This window comes from Elgaria multicarinata, chromosome 10 (genome assembly GCF_023053635.1).
Source record: "Elgaria multicarinata webbii isolate HBS135686 ecotype San Diego chromosome 10, rElgMul1.1.pri, whole genome shotgun sequence".
Taxonomy (NCBI): Eukaryota; Metazoa; Chordata; class Lepidosauria; order Squamata; family Anguidae; genus Elgaria; species Elgaria multicarinata.
The window spans coordinates 11,066,181-11,091,793 of record NC_086180.1 but is presented as its reverse complement, the minus strand read 5'-3'; the positions used below and the strand labels follow the sequence as shown (position 1 = coordinate 11,091,793).

General features: G+C 45.1%; 1 protein-coding gene across 2 annotated transcripts in view; it reads left to right on the top strand.

The window, feature by feature from the left end:
* SUCLG1 (succinate-CoA ligase GDP/ADP-forming subunit alpha) overlaps positions 1–25,613 on the top strand; it is a 174,655-nt gene that overhangs the window by 14,168 nt on the left and 134,874 nt on the right. The window contains exons 5-9 of one of the 2 annotated variants that reach the window (XM_063135209.1): positions 972–1,029; positions 3,569–3,652; positions 6,749–6,900; positions 9,283–9,471; positions 11,755–11,790. In XM_063135209.1, the coding sequence (XP_062991279.1) occupies positions 972–1,029; positions 3,569–3,652; positions 6,749–6,900; positions 9,283–9,471; positions 11,755–11,781 (510 nt within the window). In that variant the 3' untranslated portion in view covers positions 11,782–11,790. Of the gene's footprint in view, positions 1–971; positions 1,030–3,568; positions 3,653–6,748; positions 6,901–9,282; positions 9,472–11,754; positions 12,014–25,613 lie in introns of those variants that run through there. The other variant, XM_063135208.1, reaches the window with a different exon arrangement.

The following is a 25,613-nucleotide window of genomic DNA, read 5'->3' as shown; positions in this document are numbered from 1 at the left end:
GATGTGAGTAAACTCAGGTTCTAATCCCCACTTAACCTTGGAACTTGCTGCATGCTAAGTCATTATCTCTTAGTCCAGTCTACTCAACAGCATTGCTGTGAGAATAAAACTAGTCTTTTCCAAACTGTGGTCTGCCCACCTCCGGCATTTTGCAATAAAATCAGTAACAGCGGACAAAGCTTCGTAGAAAACTTGCTTGTTTGCCATTCCTGATTCAGCCTATGACAGTATGTTCTGTTCATGCGGGGTAACAGTGAAGCCCAATAGGCCTTGAACCTGAGTGTTAATTGTAGAATAAGCTCCAGAATTTTTTGCACGGTGGAATGGTTTTATGGCAGATACACAAGAGGTTCTAGACAGGCTAGACACAGTGGAAAGGATTCCCTACATATGTAGGAAGTTTGCAATTTATTTATTTATTTATTTATTTTATTACATTTATATACCGCCCCACAGCCGAAGCTCTCTGGGCGGTTTACATCATTTTAAAATAGTAAACATTAAAGGTATACAAAATTTAAAAACTATCAAAAACATAAAAAAAAGTATAAAAACAACAGTGTCCTCTTAAACACAACAATTCTGGAGTCCATTAAAAACAAACTTAACGTTGTTAAATGCTGTTAAAATGCCTGGGAGAAGAGAAAAGTCTTGACCTGGCGCCGAAAAGATAACAATGTTGGCGCCAGGCGAGCCTCATCGGGAAGATCATTCCACAGTTGGGGGGCCACCACTGAAAAGGCCCTCTCCCTTGTTGCCATCCTCTGAGCTTCCCTCGGAGTAGGCACTCGGAGGAGGACCTTAGATGTTGAGCGCAGTGTACGGGTAAGTTCATGTCGGGAGAGGCGTTCCATCAGGTATTGCGGTCCCAAGCCATGTAAATAATGGCTTTTTAATATCACTTACAATAGACTGGGAAGGAAATCTAAATAGAATCTGATCAAATTTGTTTTTTTGGGTTTTGTTTTTAGCCTGGAGAATGTAAAATTGGTATCATGCCTGGACACATTCACAAGAAAGGAAGAGTTGGTAAGATTTCAAAGATTAATCTAGTGCATTTTTGTTTTGTTTTTTGAAACTGCAACTGTTTCTTGCAATAAATTGTGCATTTGAATTATGATCCTTTCAACGACATCTTAAGTTAATTGATTTGGACGCATCTGTCTTTGATTTGGCTGGTCTAAGAGGGCTATAAAACATGCAGGTTTGTGTTAGAGCAGCTTGGCTCCAGGGGTAAAGTCAGTGTTCAATCATTAAAAAGAACTGTACGTAATGTTATGATATGAGGTAGGAGCAAGCGCTCTCTTGCTTAAGAGGAGACCCGAGGAGGGCGAATGGGAAGAGCAGTTTTCTGAGTCAGGACTCAAAAGCTTCTGATCGTGTATGGAAGCCATTAACCTCAGTGTGTAGCTTGCCCTTCCTGGCATAGGCGTGCTTCAAATGAAGGATTATCCCTGTTATGGATGGATTGTTCTATTTGCACCAATTCCCCCTATGTCTGAATTCTGGTTTTATTTATTTATTTATTTATTCATTACGTTTTTATACCGCCCAATAGCCGAAGCTCTCTGGGCGGTTCACAAAAATTAAAACCATAATAAAACAACCAACAGGTTAAAAGCACAATTACAAAATACAGTATAAAAAGCACAACCAGGATAAAACCATGCAGCAAAATTGATATAAGATTAAAATACAGAGTTAGAACAGTAAAATTTAAGTTTAAGTTAAAATTAAGTGTTAAAATACTGAGCGAATAAAAAGGTCTTCAGCTGGCGACGAAAGGAGTACAGTGTAGGCGCCAGGCGGACCTCTCTGGGGAGCTCATTCCACAACCGGGGTGCCACAGCGGAGAAAGCCCTCCTCCTAGTAGCCACCTGCCTCACTTCCTTTGGCAGGGGCTCACGGAGAAGGGCCCCTGTAGATGATCTTAAGGTCCGGGCAGGTACATATGGGAGGAGGTGTTCCTTCAAATAACCTGGCCCCAAACTGTTTAGGGCTTTAAATGTCAATACCAGCACTTTGAATTGGGCCCAGACCTGGACTGGCAGCCAATGAAGTTGTAAAAGGACTGGCGTAATGTGATCTCGCCGGCCAGTCCCTGTTAGTAAACGGGCCGCCCTGTTTTGTACCAGCTGAAGCTTCCGGACCGTTTTCAAAGGCAGCCCCACGTATAACGCATTGCAGTAATGGTTTCTTTAGTGGTGGTGCATGGTTGCCTTTGCACTTGCGACGAGGGCAGAAGCCTTGTGTGCTGCTTTACTTAGACTAGGGTTATGAAATTCAAATCCCGTTCTCTGAAATTTGTCAGAGTCGCTGGCCTTTGTTTTAATAATCCCACGCGTGCTGTAGACACCATTTTTTAAAAAGTAGATGTGCAGGGACTATTGAAGTCTGCATGTGTCTCAGGTCCATGTAACTTGGGTAGACCAGCACGTTCTGTGACATCCTGCAGCTATTTTTTTATAGGTTCTATTGCAGATCTTGGATTATCAGTATGAAATGGGGGAGTGAGAACATGGCAGGCCACTGAACTTTTATAGGCATTCAGTTCTTCACTGGAATGTCCGAGACAACCTCCAGCATATCCTAGGCTTCTGAGTAAATCAGCTTCAACTGATGAGAAGCCATCTCTGTGAAGGTGCTTCCTCCAGCTGACTTGGAAAAACCAGGCTCCACTAGTGCAGACTTGTTTCAGTGGAGCTGATCCACCAGAATAGGTCTTTCATATGTTGTGATTCAGAAATCACAGTGTCGCAAAACATAAGGTTCAGTTTCTGGTAAAATAGTTTTTAATACCATAATTTTGTGTAAACCGTGAGTAGGCAACGTTTTGGAGCTGTAGGCACGTTTGGCAATTTGAGAAACTGTCCATGGCACTAACACAAGATGGCTGACGCGGGAGGTGTGTCAGAGGCCAAATAACCTGTCTAAAAAGACTGAGTACAAGGCAGAGGTGGGGTGTGAGCCCCCAAACTCTAAATTATTCCTTTGAACCTACAATTTTCATCACCAACAGAAACTGTCTCACAGCAATTGCAGCTACTGGTAAGAAAATGCGCTATTTCACCCGTATCAGCCTGCCCGCACTTTAAGATCAGAAAAAGAGACTCTTCTCATTTGTCCACCTGTGAGAGCAATTACATGGGTGTCCACACAGGAGAGGGTCTTCTCTGCAGTGGCCCCAAACCTCTGGAATGAACTCCCATCAGAGGTCCGCCATGCACCATCCTTGAGAAGGCCTTGAAAACATTTTATTTTACCGTGGCCTTCCCATAATGAGTACTGTTCTTGGTGCTGCTGTTGTTCTTCTGGTTGTAAGCCACTTTGTGCAGACTCCTGCCTTGAAAGGCAGCCAAGAAATGATTTAAATAAATAAATTAAATATTTTTTAAACAAGTGGGAGGGGTAGGTCACCTTGGTGGACATCGAAAAAGGTGTCTGCAGGTGCCCATGTTGCCTATCCCTGGTGTGAACCGACAATGTCCTTTTTAAGATAGGAACTAAGGCCAGCTTATCACTTACGTTATTCTTCATCTGTGCTTATCTTTTTCTCCTTGCCCTTCAGGTATTGTATCAAGATCTGGCACTCTGACATACGAAGCTGTTCATCAGACAACTCAAGTTGGACTAGGACAATCCTTCTGTGTTGGTGGGTTTGAGAGAGGCTCAGTCCCTGTGTAAGACAACACATAAGATCGTAGAAACTACTTAGAAACACCAATTCCAGTTTCTGTCTTACATTTGTGTTAGGAGTAGTGCTGAGCCAGAATGCTCCCCCCAGCCACAGCCTGTGAAGAGGGCCTTCTAGTGATTGGGATGTGTGAACAGGAGTGAACTACGGGGCAGACATGCCCATTTGGAGCTGCTTCTGGGTGCCTTTTTCTACCCACAAGACACCAGAGTAAGGGCAGGAAGCATTGCCCTCCCTCTGATTTGGCTTTGTGGTGTTACTGTTTGAAGCCAAATCAGAGGGAGGGCAGTGCTTCCTGCTGGTGTCTCTTAGGGTAAACAAACGCAGTGTACCCTGTAGCAGCTTGAAACATTTGGCCACCACCAACAGGACCACGAAAAAAGGTGAAGGGGATTCATGAAGCTTTATCCCAGTGCCTCCACTTACGAATTTGTTGTAATGCGTTAAGGCATTTTGCATTGCTCGCAATAAAACCTCTGGCACCTATTGGCTGAGCCGATGTGACGTGACGTATATGACGCTGTCTTCTGAGGGGAAATGGTCAGCCACGGAATGTTACACAGTCCAGTTTTGCAAGTCAAAGTGAAAGGTCAGTCTAGCTGAGGAAACAAGGGATGAATGGATCGCCTTTCAGTTCTATACTCTTATCTGTTCTGACATCCCTCTGGTTCCACTCTGGTTGTATTCCTGCAGTGTTTATGGATTTTGGAGTGTCAGAATATTTTGCACATGCAACCCAAATTGGTGGTAGTGTGCATATGTATGTGTGTGTGCCTCTGGATACCAGTTGCTAGGGAGCAACAGAAGGAGAGAGGGAGTCTTTTTGAAGGTTTCTCAAGGGCTCTGGCCACTGTAGGGTTGTTGGACTAGATAGTCCTGTGATCAGATCCAGCACTTGTGTGTGTGTGTGTGTGAAGCAGCAGTTTCTGCAGCCGAAACTCTCCCCACGGCCTGAGTTCGATTCCAGAGGAAGCTGATTTCAGGCAGCCGGCTCGGGTCGACTCAGCCTTCCATCCTCCCGAGGTCGGTAAAATGAGTCCCCAGTTAGCTGGGGGAAAGGTAATAACAGCCGGGGAAGGCAACGGCAAACCACCCCGCTATAAGGCCTGCCAAGAAAACATCAGCGAAAGCTAGTGTCCGTCCAAGGGTCAGTAATGACTCAGTGCTTGCATGACAGGTTCCTTTCCTTTGTGGGGAAATTAATTTTTTATTTACTTTTGCGTGTGTTTACTGAGAAGAAATGGAAAAGGAAGCAGGAATCTTCCTTCGCTCAGCTTCCAGAATTCTGGAATTGTACCTCCGGGATTTTGAGTTCTGCTCCAGTAAACCTATCCAGCACAGTGGAATCTTAACATCCAAGAGGGAGATTCTGTGAGCATCCCCCAGAAAAATGATGACAGAGGAAGGTGGGTGCGGAAGCCGAACCTCTAACCTAGACATCGTGTCCTTCCTTTGGAACTGTAGCCAAGAGAAAGATTGCAATTGTGGCCTTCGGTCAGTAGTCTGTTAGCATTCCTCTATTGAAAACGGTCGTTCAAAAAGATGCCTTGTGCTAAAAACCTAACATATAGAAAAAGGCTGCCTCTTCAGGTTCCTTTTAAATCTCATTTAGAAGTCTGGAGTTTGCACGGCTTTCGCACAAAGCAGGTAGTTCAATTTGTTTCTCGCTGTGTCCACTGTAACGATGTGGAAGTCCCTGTCTCCCGTTGATGGTTAAAGACGTTACGTTTTCCAACCCGTATTGTAAGGTGCGCATTGGGAAGTGGCTCAAAGATCTGTGAAAAGGCAACGTGGAAACTGAGCAATGCATGTCTTTTAAAACGCATCAGCTGAGAGTTGAAATCTCTGCGTGTAAAGATTGAGGCTTAGCTGTGGGCAGCAGTAGCCCTGGAGTTTTGCTCGTAGAAGGCTCCAGGTTCAATCCTTTGACTCTCCCTCAGGTCTAGGAATGTGTTCTCTTAGGCCTCAGCTAGACCTGCCAGTCTAGCACAACAGGGGTGAAGATCTCAAGATATGTTTATTGCGAGATCTCCCCCTCTGTTTGCATGCGGCGCGTGATGACCTTAGAGGGAGAGGATGTCGCGCCCGCCATTTTTTTTTAAAGAGGAAGAAGCGCATGAACTCTCATGCGCAAAAGGTAGGGTGTTGGTTTTTTTAAAAAAAAATCCCCACTCTTCCCACCCTACCCCGATGGGCGCAGAGCTCCTGAGGAGCTCTGTGCCCGGGTCCCAGCTCCTCGCGAGTAACTGCAAGGAGCCAGGACACACTGCAACGCCCGGCCACACGTTTTGCGGTCTCGGGATCAGCCTGAGACCACAGAAAAAGCGGGCCTAAAGTGTAGGGCCATGTCCCTGGGCAAGGGAGAGTTCATCCCTCCCTGTGCAGGACACGGAATAACGGGCTCAAGTTAAAGAAAGCCAGATTCCAGCTGGACATCAGGAAAAACTTCCTGACTGTTAGAGCAGCATGACAATGGAATCAGTTACCTAGGGAGGTGGTGGGCTCTCCCACAAGAGAGGCCTTCAAGAGGCAGCTGGACAACCATCTGTCGGGGATGCTTTAGGGTGGATTCCTGCATTGAGCAGGGGGTTGGACTCGATGGCCTTGTAGGCCCCTTCCAACTCTGCTATTCTATGATTCTGTGATCCCGGGATTCCCTGTGTGTCATGTGAACGCACATGGACGATCCCAGGGATCACCCCTGGATAAAGCCCCATCTAGCTATGGCCTTAGAGAACCAATTGCGGATGGTACCCGTCAGAATGGCCCACTGGCCTCAAGGTAGCTTCTTAAAGCATTATAACAAAATTTCAATTCGATATATCTCAAGTTTTCCGTTGTGTTTGTCCTGAAATGAGAATGGTTGGTGTTTCCTTGAGAAACAACAGCTGAACCACCCAGTAGGTAGCTCATAGCTGAAATTGTCGTTACCAATTTCAAGTCGATCTCAACAGAAAGCGACCAGCTCAAGATGGCGGCCTCCCTTCGTGGAAGTGGCTTCTGAAAGCACCACATTAATTGCTGTTCATGTTGGTCCTCTTTGAACCCCTTCAGGAATCGGAGGAGATCCGTTCAATGGGACAAATTTTATCGACTGCCTGGATGTCTTCCTGAAAGATCCCAGCACCGAGGGGATTATACTGATAGGCGAGATCGGTGGAAACGCTGAAGAAGATGCTGCTGACTTCCTTAGGAAAAACAATTCTGTAAGCTTAAATGTTCTAAAAGGGTAATTTCCCATGGCCCAGTTTAGAAGACACCTTAAACCATGGCTTTAACCATGGTGAATAAGGCCATTTGCTTTATTCACCATGGTTAAAGCCCTGGTTTAAGATGTCTTCTGAACGCAGCCCGGCTTTCTGGCTTAACCACCATGGTTAAACCCATGGTTTAAGATGTCTTCTGAACGCAGCCTGGCTTTCTGGCTTAACCACCATGGTTAAAGCCCTGGTTTAAGATGTCTTCTGAGCGCAGCCTGGCTTTCTGGCTTAACCACCATGGTTAAAGCCCTGGTTTAAGATGTCTTCTGAACGCAGCCTGGCTTTCTGGCTTAACCACCATGGTTAAAGCCATGGTTTAAGATGTCTTCTGAACACAGCCTGGCTTTCTGGCTTAAGCACCATCGTTAAAGCCGTGGTTTAAGGTGTCTTCTGAACGCAGCCTGGCTTTCTGGCTTAATCACCATGGTTAAAGTGGTGGTTTAAGGTGTCTTCTGAACGCAGCCTGGCTTTCTGGCTTAACCACCATGGTTAAACCCGTGGTTTAAAGTGTCTTCGGAATGGGGCCTATGTATGATTGTTCTCACCAAATCCAAATGCGTGTTTCCATTTGCACCACTTCCTTCCAAAATCTTTGTGAGTCATTACTCACAAAATGGTCTGTAACACAGCTGAGTACAACGACGACAACAATAACAATAATAATTATTTATAGAGCGCTTTATTAAAAAGTGCTGTACATCAAATAAAGTAGGTCAACAGTTTACAAAAGATACAATAACCCTAATGGAAGACCTTAACGGAATCAAAGAATATAACAATATTCTTAACTGAATCTTTGTATTCAACAATACAAAGTTTACAGCAGAGCAGATAGGAAAACTATATAACTTGGTTGGGATAGCACACATATCCCGACGGGAAGTTCGCTCAATAATCTTTTCAAAGCCTGTCAGTTAAGCTGTGGGAGGCAGACTTCAGACTTGCAGGATCTACTTCATCCTTTTCTTCCTCTCAAACTTCAGGATCCACCAACTGGAACGGGAGATAGAACGGCGGTGGGGAACAGGGGACAGAAATACACAGACAAGCCCATAATAATAATATATTTATTTATTTCTTACCCGCCTCGCCCTCTGGATCGAGGTGGGGTACAACACAAATACAGAACACCATAAAACACATACAATTGATTTAAATCATATAAAACTAATCCATTATTAAAAGGCATCTTAAAATTCAGCTGGGTAGGCCTGCCAGAAGAGATCAGTCTTTATGGCTTTCTTAAATTCCGGATGACTGTTAAGTTGACGAATCTCTCCTGGCAGGCCATTCCACAGTCGGAACGGCAGAACAGAGGGTCCGCTGGGTAAAGGTTGTCAACCTAGTTTTGGCTGACTGGAGTAAATTCTTCCCAGAGGACCTGAGTGTGCGGGGTGGATTGTACAGGAGAAGGCGATCCCACAGGTAACTTGGACCCAAACCATGTAAGCCTATGCGGCAGGGTCTTGCTATTTACTGTGTAATCTGTACAGCACCATGTACATTGATGGTGCTATATAAATAAATAATAATAATAGTAATAATAATGTAGGTTCATAAACCAACACTTTATAAAATGCCTGGAAACTAATTGGGCTAGGGAACGTATGGCCCTCCAGATGTTGGATTTCATCTCCCGTGATCCCTCACCTTTGGTTATGCTGGCACAGGCTGCTGGGAAATGCAGTCCGACAACACCTGGAGGGCCACATGTTTCCCACCACCGAAATCCCGGTGCTTCTCCTTCTCTGGCTGATATATGAGGCCGGTGAATCAGAAATCGAAGGAAGGCCAGTTCAAGGGGCTCTTAGTTCTCTCTATTTCGTGTATTAGTCTTTGCTGGCTTTCCTCACACACATTCTCCATTCAAAAGCTTTTATGAGAGAGCTGCTAATCGATCCACCTTCCCATTTTTTCCATCGTAGCTTATACAACAATTAGCAAAAGTACCAAGGCTCACCAGATCTTCTATTATTATTATTATTATTATTATTATTAGTAGTAGTAGTAGTAGTAGTAGTAGTAGTAGTAGTAGTAGACGACTTTTTTCCCTGCAGGAGCTGGCTTCTAGAATAGAAACTGCTTAAGTATTTCCTTGGGTTTCGTGATCCACTCATGCTCTGCACAGGAATTCCACCACACTCATCTGTATCCGTTTGCCTGGCCGGAATCCTCAATCCAGCCCGTCTTGTCAGCTCCCTTATGCTCAGCTGTCTACTTCCTTGTCCGGCAGTGCCATTAACTGCACGCACTGGGTAGTTGCATTTCTGCCATCGCGCTCCCCTCCTCCTCCCCGCCCTTTATGAAATACGTCTTTTTTCACCACAGGGTCTGCACTCCAAGCCGGTGGTCTCGTTTATAGCTGGAGTCACGGCTCCGCCAGGCAGACGGATGGGCCACGCAGGGGCTATCATTGCTGGTGGAAAAGGCGGAGCGAAAGAGAAAATTGCTGCCCTTCAGAACGCCGGTGTCACTGTCAGTATGTCTCCTGCTCAACTGGGCTCCACTATGTACAAGGTTAGTGAAACAGCTCTTAGGAGTGCACGGTAGTGCCCCGGCTTGTCAGAAAGTAACTTCGGTAATCTGAAGTTAGTCAGAGTGCAACCAAAATCTTGGGCACTGTAAAGGTGGTTCTGCTTTGACTCTGTGAACAAATTCTTCACTGCAATAGGAATGATGTCAGTCTCACTTTTGTAGGGCTGGGACCAGCGAGACCCGTGGGGGGGGGGATCTACACTACTGCTTTAAAGCGCTTTATAACAGTTTTGACAACTGTTGGGGCCCAGGACACACTGCATATAAAGGTTTCAAAACGTTTTCAAAGCGCTTTAAAAGCGCTTTAAAAGCAGTAGTGTAGATCCCCCCCTGGGTTCAAATCACCGCTCAGCTGTGAAATGTCTTGGCTTGATTTCTTCGAGTCGCTCTCAGCCCAACCCGCCTTGCAAGGTTGTTGTGAGGACAAAATGGGATAGCCCATAGATGCCGAGGGCAAACATGACAAACTTGCGTCAGGGTTTGTCCACACTTTTCTTCCAAGAACAATTCAGGAGCGTGTTTGCTCCATATCCTGTAATTCAGTCTTCCTCAACCTGGTGTCCTTCAGATGTGTTGGACTACAATTCCCCCCACCAGCTAAGGGGCATAGTGGGCATTGTAGTCCCAACACACCTGGAGGGCACCAGGTTGGGGGAAGCCTTCTGTAACTTAACTCTTGCTTCAGATGGCCTCTGCCTTGTGACTCCCTTGTGCTCCAGGTTAAAAGATGACAAAAGTTGTAAACCGCCCAGAGAGCTTCAGCTGGGGGGCGGTATATAAATGTAATAAAATAAAAATAAATAAATAAATAAAAGTTCACTCCTAGACGGAGGGATTGAGTTTGCCAGAAGTTCCTGAAGGCCCTCAGGATTTGCTCAAGAGCTTAAAGTGGTCTGTTGGATCCCCTGCTGTCAAACCGTCTGGCCTCTCTGTGACGTCAGAGCATTTTACCAATGGCATCTCACTGTCACTCCTGCCAAGCCAAGCCAAGCCCCACTGGCTCTCAGACCCACAATCAGCCAATGTTACCAAGAAAGGCAGTGCAGGCAGAGAGAGGGAGCAGGACAAGCAAGAGATGACAAAAGTGAAGAGGGTGAAGCGATTGGCAAATATTTGTCACAGCTATAATCAAATCTTGGTATTAAATGCTGTTATTAGCCTGGCCCCAAGCCGTTTAGGGCAGTGGTTCCCAAACTTTTTCAGGTAACTGCCCCCTTGGTTCCACAAACTCATGCCCAGTGCCCCCTACCCTACACTATAAAAATCATTATTCAGAATAGTGGTTTTCAACGAGCCACTAAGGAAGATAATAACAACAAAATTCAAAACAGTAACAATTAATTGAATATTTATTCAAAATCCAAAGCACCCACCGCAGGCTTGCCGAGGGAGGAAAGGAAAAGAGAGCGAACACCTCTGTTTTACAGCCAGTGTGACGGGGCATACCAAGCAGGGTGTGTCTCTTCATTAGCGTTTTGGTGCTTTTGAAACATTTCAATTCACCGTCAAAAGGACTCTTCTTAAACAGTATTAATACATGTGCGGATTCTTCCCCTATATGGCTTGGGACCAAACTACCTTCTCCCATAAAAATGTCCCTGGGTTTAAGACCTTCTAGAGAGGCGCTTCTCAGAAAAGACCACCTTGAGCGCCCCCTGCTGCCCCTTTGCCTCTTAGCACCCCCCTGCCGCCCCCTTGCCTCTTAGCGCCCCCCTATGCAATCCCACCGCCCCCAAGGGGGCAATACCGCCCACTTTGGGAACCACTGGTTTAGGGCTTTAAATGTTATCTGAAGGAACGCCTCCTCCAATATGTACCTGCCTGGACCCTAAGGTCATCCTCAGGGGTCCTTCTCCATGAGCCCCTGCCAAACGAAGTGAGGTAGGTGGCTACCAGGAGGAGGGCCTTCTCTGCTGTGGCACCCTGGCTGTGGAATGAGCTCCCTAAGGAGGTTCGCTTGGCACCTACATTATATGCCTTTAGACACCATGTGAAGGCCTTTTTATTCTCCCAGCATTTTAACAGTCTATAAATTCAATTTTAACGTTGCTGTTTTAAATTTGTATTTCTGAACTGCTGCTGATTTTATCCTGCTTGTGCTTTTATATCGTATTGTATATCATGTTTCTGTACTGTTGGTTTTATGCTTTGAATGGTTTTAATTTTTGTGAACCGCCCAGGGAGCTTCGGCTATTGGGCGGGATAAAAAAATGCAATAAATAAATAAATAAAGTATTTTCTCCTATTTTTTTTTAATTCCTCAAGGAGTTTGAGAAGAGGAAAATGCTGTGAGAGGAGGAGGAGGAGAATCCATCGGAAATATCAGCACAGCCCTTTGCCTCCGTCCCTGATCTGTATTTTTCACCCACTCTTTTTATTTTCCTGACTACAGCCGACACCAGTCTAATGAAACCAGCTTTAAAGCCAAAAGGTTTTATTTCAGCGGCGCCGTTGTCAGACATGATTGTACATCATAGCAAACGAATAAACCTACCACTAAACTTGATTATTTGAAACCCTGAAACTTGCTACCTTCTTATTTTTCTCAAATCATTCTAATACAGACTATTAAAGGGTATTACTTAAACTACCTGCATATACTTTAAAGTAAAACGATTACTCTTCCTCTGCTTTGAGTTTTTAAGCTTTATTTTAATGGGTGATTGTGCTTGATGTCGGCATTGGTGCCATCTGCAGGCCGTATCCTGTTGGTCCAATGCATCAGGTGGTACTCAGTTACGTGCAAATATGTGGTTAAATTTTGCTGAGCCTTGTAGAGTTTAAGTCTGGTGTTGGTGGTAACCACGAGTTGCTTCATATGAGAACTGTTATCTGTGCGACTTCCTTGAAACTGTCATTTCCTCGCCAGCAATTAAATGATGGTAGAGGATTCTCTTGGGTGTAGCACTGCCTAAAGTCATAATTCATGGCCCAGCTGTACCCTCCTATTGTGCTCTGATGATATTAAATCTCAAGTCCATGCCCTGCCCACGTTGTACAGTGGGGCGGTGCTTGTTAAATTTCCACAGATGATGATAATAAAAAAATCAAGCTATCAAAATGGGCCGTTCGTGTGTGTGTGTGTGTGTGTGTGTGTTTTGGTGGGAGAGAGTATTGTTCACTCAGAAGTTTTAAAATTGGCTTATTTTAGTGTCGAAGGGGTATCTAATACTTCCCCTCCTCCTTACCTGCTTTTGACGTTAAGTAGGGACGGATGGACTTCTTTGAGGTTCAGCGAGTGCCTGACAAAGTTGTGAGCCCGGCCACCCTCTTCTGGAGCCTTCATTGCTGCGCACAAGGGAGGCGCCAGAAATTGTGTATTTCCCACGTTGTGCAAAATGGTGGCCGTAAAGGCCCCATTTACACAAGATTTAAAGACATGAACACTCCTCCATTGGGCACAGCAATGGGGGCTTTGGACAAGGGCAGACGGTTGCCGGGCACTCATCGGGCCCGCGAATGCGCTACAGCCCAGAAAGCTGGGTCCAGGGGGCGGACGCGGGGGAGTCCATTGGACCCCCAGACCCAGTTGCGCGCCCACAGCATCCCTAACATTAAGCCACTTTCTGTTGGATGAACATTATGCCTTTTTATGAAACTGATTGTTATGTAAAGCAGAATCCAGCTGAGTTTTGTGTCCAATTAGACCTTCTTCAAAGGCAGCTGTTAACACCATGGCCTCATCGGCATGGTGTTCCCAGGTCTGGTCCCCACTGTGTCTCTTCCTACATATCTCCTGCCCCCGAATAAATTTCCATAGCAACTTTTTTGAGATCTGGCATCCAATTTGCTTTCGTCCTTATGCTACGTTCTCCCACTGAGAGTTGCTTATGCCATTTGGTGTGCCACACATCAGACCTTTCAGCCACACGGAACTCAGTTTGGAAACATCTCAGGAGAGCAATGGTCCCTCCCCCTTTATAAAATGCCCTATTTTGATACAACAGTTTTGTTTTGTTTTTCTCACTATGAAAGCTTGCATCCAAAGAGCAATACAACTAGTTCTGTGGCCATAAGGCGGCAGCGGCTTCTTCTTCTTCTTTTTCTTCTTCTCCTCCTCCTCCTCCTCTGCTCAGATTTTCAAAGTGCAAGAATGTCACAAGGCATGTCTATAGGTAACACTTTGGACCCACACCATAGTTTCTTGGGAAGGTATATTTTTCATCTCTTTGTAAAATGCTGTCCTAGTATTTCTCTTACTCTTCTTACATGATGCTCAGATTTTTACATGGCTTGAACTGCTAACAAATTGCTGCAGCTTAAAAAGAGAGAGAGAGAGAACATTGACTGGGGATATATTCTCAGCAAATAATTACGGACAATTCTCCACCGACTATTTTTGCTGCTACATGGCATAGATAAAATGCGATGGTCGCAAATGAGCGTTACGAGCTATAAGAAAATTGGATGAAGTTTTCACTTTGGTTTCATTATGAATGGAAATAAAATCAACTAAGGCAAAACGAAACTGGCTACTTATGTAGCATGACGTTACTTTATAAGGAAAACTGATCTGTGAAGGCTGAATTTTGGGAAAGGCGGGGGGAGGAAATGACCTGGGTACGAGTTTTTCATAGACTCAGACTCTCCATGCTAGTTGAGGCCTGTTCCAAATCTGCATCTTACTCTCATTTTTGCTTTAGTGGACAAAAAAGACAGTGATGTAGAAGCAGCAGCGTCAGCTCTTAGGCTCTGGTAGTTCAGTAGCAAGGGACCTGCACTCTGCAGAATCTCAGATGATGTCCGTGCACCCTGATTGCACCATGGCGAGCGTAGGGTTTGGTATTCTACAGTGCAGCAAACTAAACGTCTCTGCTGGTTTGGGGAAAAGGAAAACTGAGTTGCTAGAGCTTAAGGTTGAGAAGACAAGCTTGAGTATGGGCTTGTTCCAATGACACAAAGCCATTGCAGCAAATGGTTAGTGAGTGTGTTTAAACTACGGCTGTGTAGCCACCCTGATTAAGAATGGTTCACACAGCAGGCGAAAAGTCGTGGTTCGCATGGCATGCTTAGTAGGGGTGTGCACGGACCCCCCGCCCCACTTGCAGATCAGCGATTTTTGGAGCGGGCCGCTTCGCCCCGCCCCCGCTCTGCCCACTTCCGCTCCGCTCCGCTCGGAGCTCTGGATCCGGATCGGAGCTCCATTTCCCCCCCCATAGGGTTGCATTGAAAGCTAAAAAAGTAAACAACTTTTTTTCTGTTCAAGTTAGAAACCTCACGTTTGGCACCAGAACACCTCATGGGGGTATACACACGCACGCCAAGTTTCAAGCCAATCCCATCATCCCCTGATTTTTGGGGAATTTTTGAAAATCGGGCACCCCATTCACACCACTTGGGATAGCTCTGTCAATTTGCACGTTAGAAACCTCAAACTCGGCACCATGATAGCTTATCCATGTGTCCACATGGACGCCAAGTTTCAAGGCAATCCCATCATCCCCTGATTTTTGGGGAATTTTTGAAAATCGGGCACCCCATTCAGACCCCTTTCCATAGCTCTGTCAATTTGCACGTTAGAAACCTCAAACTCGCCACCATAACAGCTTATCCAGGGATACATACGCACGCCGAGACTCAAGGCAGTCCCATCATCCCCTGATTTTTGGGGAATTTATGAAAATCCAACACCCATTCACACCCCTTTCCAATAGCTCCGTCAATCTGCACGTTAAAAAAAAACCTCAAACTCACCACCATGACAGCTTATCCAGGGATACATACGCCACATGCCGAGACTCAAGGCAGTCCCATCATCCCCTGTTTTTTGGCGGGGCTTAAACCTGCAGACCTCTCAATGGGGCCATTTCAAAGGAAATCCCAACATGCCATGAATTGGGGAGTAGAGATCAACCTATATAAATCTTCTTCCACACTTGAAAAATGGATTTGGAACTTGAGCACAGGAAGGACTTCTTCCCTGAGTCAAAGCCAGACACACACAACATCCCTGCAAGGTGGGCAGGGGAGGAGAGAGGGAAGGCAGCAGACATTTCTGGGGGCATAAGGAAGTGAGCCAAGGATAAGCCAGTAATGCATATAAAATGGAATAAATAAATAAATAAATAAATGAAGGAGGGGTGGAATTAAAAGCAGCAGTGTTGCTGAATAAACAACAAGAAGAACTTTAAAAAAAGGCTATATCTGTCTTTTACCAGTAATAGGGGGACGTGCCCGGAGGAGAGGGAAGCAGCTGCCAGTTCAACTCAAGAAAGCCATTGCTTCACCAAGAGCTCTGAGAAGTAAACGCTCACTTCAACTCATAATAGGCATTGCTCCACCACTAAGAAGTAAACGCTCACTTCGACTCATGATAGGCATTGCTCCACTGTTTTACTCTCTTTGGAAGGCTCTGATGGCCTTCCAGTACAGGAGAGAGTGGGGGCACGTCCACGATGAGATGCCCTAGGGGAGCTCATCCCCTTGCACCACATCTTTTCAGTTGTTCCCCAAAGTTAGGGTGGGTAGCAGTGCTCTCTTATTCTTGGCTTAGTATATGATTTCAGGTTGTGTTTGTGCATTTGGTGGGGCTACTGTGTTAAAAAACACTGGGAAAAGTCCGTTCAGATTAAGAAAGAGAAGTTTCCCAGAATCCCAAGTTACCCGTTTTGCCTATGCCCTCCTCTAACTTTGGGATCATGTGATCATGACCGGGAGCTGACTCTGCCCCTCAGCCCTTTGAAAAAGGTATTTTTCCTGCCGATTTTTTAAAAAATTCTAGCGCGTGACCCGCACCTCGCAGAGAGGTGAGAGTAGTCTCAAAATGACCCCCATCCACGACTCTCTGTGCACAAGAATTTTCAGAACGATAGCTTAAAAATCAACCCAGTTATCCCCGATTCTTTTCCGCAATGCAATCCTATGGGCGAAAAGCCGAAAACCGCCGTTTGACCCGCGCTGTCCCTGTTTGTTTACCCGATTTTTAACAAATTCTAGCACGCGACCCGCACGACGCAGAGAGGTGAGAGTAGTCTCAAAATGACCCCCATCCACGACTCTCTGTGCATAAGAATTTCCAGAACGATAGCTTCAAAAACAACCTAGTTATGCGCGATTATTTCCCGCAATGCAATCCTATGGTGAAATGTTTTCAAGATGGCGACCGGAGCGCTCCGCCTGAATTAGGAGCTCCGAAAAATGGTCGCTTATCTTCGCCTTGCTTCTAGGGGTCCGCGGTCCGCTTCTACTCCGCCTCTGGGTAAGGCGGAGCAGGCCAATCCACTACTGCTTCTCCGCTCCTAATCGGAGCGGAGCACATGCCTAATGCTTAGCCATAATGTTTAGCTCAAAATCTTAACCACGGTTGCTTAGCATGTCATCTGAACAGGGTCTTTGTAGGCAAAATTCAGCAGGAAGGTCACCTGTGCAAATTCCATTGAAATGAATGGGTGCAGCGTAAGTGGAAACCGCACAAGTTCATGGTAGTGGGTTTGTGTTACTCCTCTTTCAGTGGTGCTCCTGCAGGACCGCTTCAAGCTGGGTCATGGTCCTTGTGATTGCAGATATTGATACCACCTTGTAAACCTTTTCTTTACAAACACAACTATTCTCCTCCTCCTCCTCCTCCTCCTCCTCCTTCCTCCTTCCTCCTTCCTTGCCTCCTTCCTCCTTCCTCCTTCCTCCTTCCTCCTTCTTCTTCCAGAGTCCTGTTTCTGAAGGGGTCGGGTAGCCCAACTGGAATTTACTTAACAGCTTTTGTAATAACTCAGAAATTGGTAACTACCTTTTGTGACAAATGAAAAGTCTAGTGGTGTGATGCAGTTCCATTTGTCCTTGTAGTGATTGTGGCAACCCCTAGAGACAAGTTGCATTAAAGCGAGTCATGACTCAACTCATCTAACTCAGCTTGTTGTCTACACTGACCTGCAGTGGCTGTCTGGAGTTTCATTTAAGAATCTCTCTTAACCTTTACTGATGACGCCAAACTTTGAACCTGGAATCTGTGACATCCAGGGCCTGTCAAAGGCATTTTGCTGCCTGAGGCAATGAACAAAATGGTGCCCCCTCCTATTCCATATTCAAAGGCTCACTTGAACTGACAGTTGAACCTTTCTTCAACGCTGTGACGGGGCAGCATTCTCCACCACGCCTGCAGACAGCAGGCTAGCTTAGTTGGCACATGGCCCACTTGGCCTACAGCTCTCTCATCCAACACTTTGACATCACCTCAATGTCTAATGGTAGGGCCAGGCTGGGCCTGCTTGCCAACAAATATGCACCACAACTAATCTACAGTTCTTCCCCAAAGGGAAGAAAACTCACATTCTCCAATCTACTGATGCCAAACGGTGGTGGTGGGTTGAACCTAGGCCTCTGGCATGACACCCCTGCCAACATAGCTGGCTGGTCTGCCATGGAAGGCCAGTTCAAGCCTAAGCTCCCTGCTCTCTATTGCTAGTCGGAGTAGAAAGCATAAAGGAAGAAGAACTTCTTCGAAATTATCATAGTGTTGTCTACTCTGGGTGGCATAGGCTGTGTCCGGTAGAAGTTTCCACCCAGTCTTGCTACTTAAGACTGTTTTGACTGGAGGCTGGATCTGGGGCCTCTCTGAACATGAGATGGTTCTATAGATAGATAAAGCTTTATCGTTTCAACCAGTGGTTACAACAAGCATAGTAAAAACAATGATAAAACAAATCATACATTCTGCAAGGTCAGAAATTTTGCTCTGTACATTTGGGCTGTAAGAGCGAAGTTGGCCAATGCCAATGGGACAGTCTTGCTATCGCATTGAGCAGGGGGTTGGACTCGATGGCCTTGTAGGCCCCTTCCAACTCTGCTATTCTATGAAAAGGTGTATTCTTTCTGAATCAGACCAGCTGGACTTTTTCTCAAGAAAACAATCTAAATATTTGGAACAAATTTGGGAATAGATAGGGCAGTAGAACAAATAATTAGGCAGATCCTCCATGATGGCAAGGGCAGAGTCTTGAGGAATAAGGAAATTTCATTAAAACACCCTTCTAGAACTGTTTTCATTGGCTACATACTTATTACATTGGCTGGGAAACGTTGGACTGTATCTGGAGGGCCACACAAGTCCCATCAGTTAGCTGGTGTAGGCAATCATAGAAACACAGAATAGCAGAGTTGGAAGGGGCCTACAAGGCCATCGAGTCCAACTCCCTGCTCAGTGCAGGAATCCACCCTACAGCATCCCTGACAGATGTCCAGCTGCCTCTTGAAGGTCTCTAGTGTGGGAGAGCCCACAACCTGCTTGGAGTTGCTGCCCCAACAACATCTGGAGGGCCACTCTTGAAATAGACAAGAGTGCTGCTGTTTCCAATTGCCTATGTCAACCTTTCCCCAACCTGATGCCTTCCAGATGTTTTGGACTACAACCCCCAGCATCCCTGGCCATGGGTCATGCTGGCTGGGATGGATGGAAATTGTAGGCCAAAACATTTCCAGGGCACCAGGTTGGGGGAGGCTCGTCTATACTTTTGCGAAGGACCTAAGAAATATTCATATTTGCATCCATTTCCCTATAGTTCACTACTTCTTAATGCCAGCAAACTTTACCCCTGGATGACATGTTGCCCCCAAGTATCCTGCGCAGTTCAACAATTAAAACAGAAGCACATCCTGCCGAGGCGTTTTGCCTGTAGTTTTATGGTTAATGATAAAAATCCATTTTATCATTGTACAAAAATCGTGCCTGGTGCGGAGAATGTGGATAGGAAGACATTTTTCTCACTCTCATAATACTAGAACCCATTGGGGTCATCCCATGAATCTGATTGGTGGGAGATTCAGGACAAATAAAAAGGACTTCTTCACAAAGGCCTTCGCTAGACCTACCTCTAGTCCGCGACAGAGGGGTGAAGATCTCGTGATGGTTTTATCGCGAGATGCCCCCTCGGTTTACACGTGGCGCACGATGACCTCAGATGGAGAGATGTCGCGCCCGCCATTTTTTTACAGTTAAAGGGCCAGCAGCACACGAACACTTGTACGCAAAAGGTAAGTTATTTTTTTAAAAAATAATTACTTCCCCTGCTCCCCCCACCTTAGCCCCATTGGGGGCAGTGCTCCTGAGGAGCGCTGCATCCCATGCACGGCTCCCGGCTCCTCACGAGGAATTGCAAGGAGCCGGGACAAACCGTGGTGCCCAGCCACACGTTCCACAGTCTCGGGCTTGAGACCGCGAAAAAACCGGGCCTAAAGGGGAAGGCGAGATCCCGGGGCAAGGGAGGGTTCATCCCTCCCTGATCCCGGGATCCCCTGTGCATCATCTGGATGCACAGGGATGATCCTGGGGATCACCCCGGTATTTCGCCCGGTCTAGTTATGGCCATAGTTGTTAGGAGTCTGATGTATTGCACTCCCTCAGAGCATGCACAGAGTGTAAGCAAACGTCAGCAGAGACAGAGGTCACTGGCAGCAGGCAGATGTTCACGAAGTGAAGGAATACTCAGACACAGCATTTTGGACTACTAATCTAAGTTTACTTTACAAATATTTACATAGAGCATAATATAGTTGAAGAACTTTACACAATAGCTCTTCACACAAACTCTCCACACTCTCCAATCACATGTCACATATTAATAGCCTTGTGAGCCAATCATAGTGTCCACATGCAATACGAACACCGGATTGCATCACCAGGATTGTGTTGCTATGCCTCAAGAAAAAAACATGGGCAAACGGCCTTTGGTCAGAGAGCCATCCAGCTGCACATCCTGGCCGCTCTCAAAGACCTTGAGATGACTCTCAGAAATTATCCACTTTGTTCTTCAGTTCCAGAAAAACTTCCACTTAGATATGAACACTTTCAAATCAAATACCTGACAATAGTGTCTAGTTAAACTATGAAGTTCACTCCCACAAGATGTAGTAATGACCAGTTTCGATGGCTTTCAAAGGGGGTTGGATACATTCCTGGAGGAGAAGGCTATCCATGGCTACTAGCCCTGATGGCTAAGTGCTACCTCCAGTATCCGAGGCAGTAAGTCTGTGTTTACCAGTTGCTGGGGAAAATGGGTGGGAGGGTGCTATTGCACCCATGTCCTGCTTTTGGGTGTCCTGCAGAGAGGTGATTGTCTGTGTGAACGAAGTGCTGTACTAGATAGACCCTTGGTCGTCTTATGTTCAGTAACAATGTGTTTTTCCCCTCCCAGAAGTTCTTAATTCATACACTTGAAAATCAAAATAAAAAGATGTAATCTGTCTTTCCTTCCACCTCTGCCTTCTCCTCCCAGTAATGTCTGAATTGCTTGACAGTGTATGATCAACCAAATTCTCTCTCCTGACATCTTTAAACTCTCTCTCTCTCTCTCTCTCTTAAAGAGCAGCTTCTTCTTGAAAATGGATTTGTTACTTTTTAAAAAATAAAGTAGAGACAATAGAGATGGCATCTTGCTCATGAATTGGCATTTCAACTAGATTGTTGAAAAGTTTGATCCTATGCAGTTAGGCATGTCTATGTAAGTCCATTGAAATCAGGCTGATGGGTGTTTAGAATGGGCAAATCTTGCAAAGTCAAATTCTTGCTTACAAATGGAGAGGGGGGAACTATTTTCCAAAGAAAAAAGCCAATGTTTTCAACTGTTGCAATATGAGGAGGAGGAGGAGGAGGAGGAGGAGGAGGAGGAGGAGAAATGTTCACCTGCTAGGAAGGAGGGAAAACCAAGTCTTCATAACTTCCTAAAATGCAGATTGTGTTATAGTACTTTTTTAAAAAAAAACCAGCACAAAGACTTCTGTTGTCCTAATGATGCGTTGCTCCAATTCATTTGGGAGTTGTTAAAAAGTTGAACATTATTTTCTCATGATAAGAAGGGAAATGGGAACAGCTCATGTGAAAAGGTTGCTTCGTCAGGTCTGAATTAATGTCTGAGTAATAACAGCATTAGAGGAAAATGTATTCTTCTACAATGACTTTCATCATGTTCCTAGAATCTTATACACTGCATTCTGACTGGCTTCTGCCTCTTAAGTAGTTCCGCTGAAACACACACACACACACACACACACACACACACACACACCGTTTTTGGTCCATGTTATATGTTAGACGATGTGAAGTCCTGCAGCCAAGAGCAACATGAACATGGTTTGAAGTTTCTTCTAAGGTTTTAAGAGTCAAGTCTTCAAAACAACACTGGATGGTCTTTGGGAAGCGTGACCAAGTAACCAGAAGTGTGTGTTGACATGCTTAGTAGCCCCTGAGACCTTTTGGGTGAGCAACAATGGAAGAGGGCTATCACCTTCAATGCCAATTTGACTCCTTGAAAATGACGGATGCTGAACTTGAGGTATGTTTTGATTGGCATCAACGGAGCTGCAGTTAAGTTCTGATCCCAAGAAGTTGGGGCAATACCTCTCCCCCACCTCCCAAATTACCATGGTGTATACATCATAGAATAACAGAATCATAGAATGGTAGAGTTGTAAGGGGCCCACAAGGCCATAGAGTTCAACCCCCTGCTGAATGCTGGAATCCACCCTAAAGCATACCTGACAGATGGTTGTCCAGCTGCCTCTTGAAGGCCTCTAGTGTGGGAGAGCCCACGACCTCCCTAGGCAACTGGTTCCATTGTCGTACTGCTCTAACAGTCAGGAAGTTTTTCCTGATGTCCAGCTGGCTTCTGGCTTCCTGTAACTTGTGCCCGTTATTCCATGTCCTGCACTCTGGGAGGATCGAGAAGCTTTTAGGTTGTCACACAGAGGAGGGCCAGGATCTCTTCTCGATCCTCCCAAAGTGCAGGACACGGAATAATGGGCTCAAGTTACAGGAAGCCAGTTTCCGGCTGTACATTAGGAAAAACTTCCTGACAGTTAGAGCAGTATGACAATGGAATCAATTACCTAGGGAGGTTGTGGGTTCTCCCGCACCAGAGCCATTCAAGGTCCATTTTCCAAGCTGGACCCTTCTTGCAGCTGGGGCTTAAATGCTTTGAACTCCTGGAACACAGCATAGAAGCCCTGTAGGAGAAAGAAGATGGAGTGTGCATTTCACATTAAATAACCCTCATCTGTGACTCACGCTGCATTCCCTTTGTGCTCTCCTCTCCAGGTGTCAGCCCTGCTGTCATAAATTCTCCTGGATGCTGTTGTTGATATGTGTGAGGAAAGAAATTGTGAAGGAGTCGAAGAACATAAATACTGTAGTGCTGCTCAGTTTAACCAATGGGCTACTCAGTTCTAATGATGGAAAAATCTGTCAATTTTGGTTTGTTCGTTTTTCATTTTCCTCCTCTGAAGGTTCTTTCCCGTTTTCAGTCTGTGAATTCTTTTTTTAAAAAGTCCACGTGAGGATTCATATGCATTTTTGTGCATACTTTCCTGTAACATACTCTTTTTTTTTTTGTATGCAGTGTCCTTAATGGATGCATTCCAATGCATTTCTTAAATTTGTTTTTTTGGGTTCGGAGAATTTCATTGCGAAATTTGGAGAAGTGCAAATACCAAAGGATGACTGCCTTCTACTTTGTATTTTCATTCGATAAGCATGAACTTACTGAAATGCAAAGTGAATCATCATCATCATCATCGTCATCATCCATCATCATCGTCATCATCCATCCCTACTTAGTTCAGCATTCTGTCTAGCAGTGGTGGCCAACCAGATGATGGAAAAAATGCAGAAAAGGGCAACGAAAATGATTAAGGGGCTGGAGCATCTCCCCTATGAGGGAAGGTTACATCAGCTGGGATTGTTCAGCTTGGAAAAAAGGAGGCTGAGAGGAGACCTGTTAGAGATGTACAAAATTATGCATGATGATAGGGAGACATTTTTCTCCCTCTCCCATTATACTAGAACCCAATGAGGTCATCTCATGAAGCTGATTGGTGGGGGATTCAGGACAAATAAAAGGAAGGACTTCTTCACGCAGCACATAGTTAAATTATGGAATTCATTGACACAAGATGTAGTGATGGCAACCAATTTGGATGTCTTTAAAAGCGGCTTGGATACATTCCTGGAGGAGAAGGTTATCAATAGATGTTAGCCCTGATGGCTAGGTGCTAACTCCAGTATACGAGGCAGTAAGCCTGTGTGCACCAGTTGCTGGGGAACATGGGTGGGAGGGTGCTGTTGCACCATGTCCTGCTTGTTCATCCCTGGCCGATGGCTGGTGGGCCACTGTGTGAACAGAGTGCTGGATTAGATGGACCCTTGGTCTGATCCAGCATCAGGGCACTTCGTATGTTCTTATGTCCATGTGCTTCTACATGGTATTTGGAAGTACAATGCATCAAAAGCTGCCAAATTTAAGACAAATAGGCAAAGGGGTATTTGTGCCGGATGCCATGATGATGTGGATGTGAACTGCCAATACCTTATTTACTTATTTATTTTTTCATTTCATTTCTATACTACCCAATAGTTGACGCTTGGCAGAATTGGTTGAAAATTGCATGTACAGTTGCACTGCTAAGCCTACCATGTTTCAGATTTAGACGTTCAGGGGATTTTGTGCACCTTTGGAGTTTGGTGGTATTCCAAAAAACGGATGCGTTTATCCACTCCTATGTTTTTGGGTGGGGAATTGTTATGGAAATGGCACTTAGCACAGAGATGGCCCTATCTAAGAAACCTGAAAAACAGTTCAAAGATAGGTGCAGCCATTTTCATTTCCCCTTCTCTTTGTCTGTGGTTTTTCATTTTGTTTTTTTGGATGTGTGTGTGTGGGGGAATTCAACAAAAATGGCACACACCATAGAGGTTTTCCCAGACAGGGAACCTGTAAAAATTCAAAAGTGTGTGTGCAGAGGTTAGGGAGTTATGAGGAATGAAAGACAGTTGAAGGTGTTTCAGTTTTGTTTTTTGCTTGGAGGTCACTAAAGTCAAGGAAACTGCAATATGACAGGGGGAGCATGATGGATGTGGAGCATACACTGGCAGAAGAACTGGGACATTTGGCATTTTCCAAGCGAGCACCCAATACAATGCCCTCCACAGACTGCTCCAGACTTCATTGAATGCTCCTGAGAGAGAGAACTAGCAAAAAGCACTGAACACAGCACCAGTCCTATGAGATATTACTTCAACTTCCCTCCTAGTGGGGGCTGCTCGCATAAAAAAAACCCAAAACACTGATGTTGTATTGTTATATTTAAGTGCATAAACATCAAAGACTTATTTCTTAAATGTAGTTTAATTTACATATACTTCAATATACACCAATGTTACACATTAAATTTAGAAGTGAGGAATACTGTAATAACAGTTAATAGTTCATGTTTTTGATTGTTTTTCCCATATATATATATATATATATATATATATATAGGGCTAACGTTGTCCCTATCTTCAAAAAGGGCAAAAAGGAGGAACCTGGGAACTACAGACCAGTCAGCCTGACATCCATCCCTGGGAAAATTCTGGAGCAGATTATAAAGAAGTCAATCTGTAAACACCTTGAAATCAATGCAGTGATTACTAGAAGCCAACATGGATTTGTCAGGAACAAATCCTGTCAGACTAATTTGATCTCATTTTTTGATAGGATAACCTCCCTTGTGGACTGTGGGAATGCTGTGGATGTCATATATCTTGACTTCAGCAAAGCTTTTGACAAAGTACCACATGACATTCTGATTAACAAACTAGCTAAAAGTGGGCTAGATGGAACAACTATTAGGTGGATCCACAGTTGGCTACAGAATCGGACTCAAAGAGTACTTATCAATGGAACCTTCTCAAACTGGGGAGAGGCAACGAGTGGGGTGCCGCAGGGCTCAGTCCTGGGCCCAGTGCTCTTCAACATTTTTATTAATGATTTGGACAAGGAGGTGCAGGGAACGCTGATCAAATTTGCAGATGACACCAAATTGGGTGGGATAGCTAATACCCTGGAAGACAGAAACAAACTTCAAAGTGATCTTGATAGGCTGGAGTGCTGGGCTGAAAACAACAGAATGAAATTTAATAGGGATAAATGCCAAGTTCTACATTTAGGGAATAGAAACCAAATGCACAGTTACAAGATGGGGGACACTTGGCTCAGCAATACTACAAATGAGAAAGATCTTGGAATTGTTGTAGATCACAAGCTGAATATGAGCCAACAGTGCGATATGGCTGCAAGAAAGGCAAATGCTATTTTGGGCTGCATTAATAGAAGTATAGCTTCCAAATCACGTGAGGTACTGGTTCCTCTCTATTCGGCCCT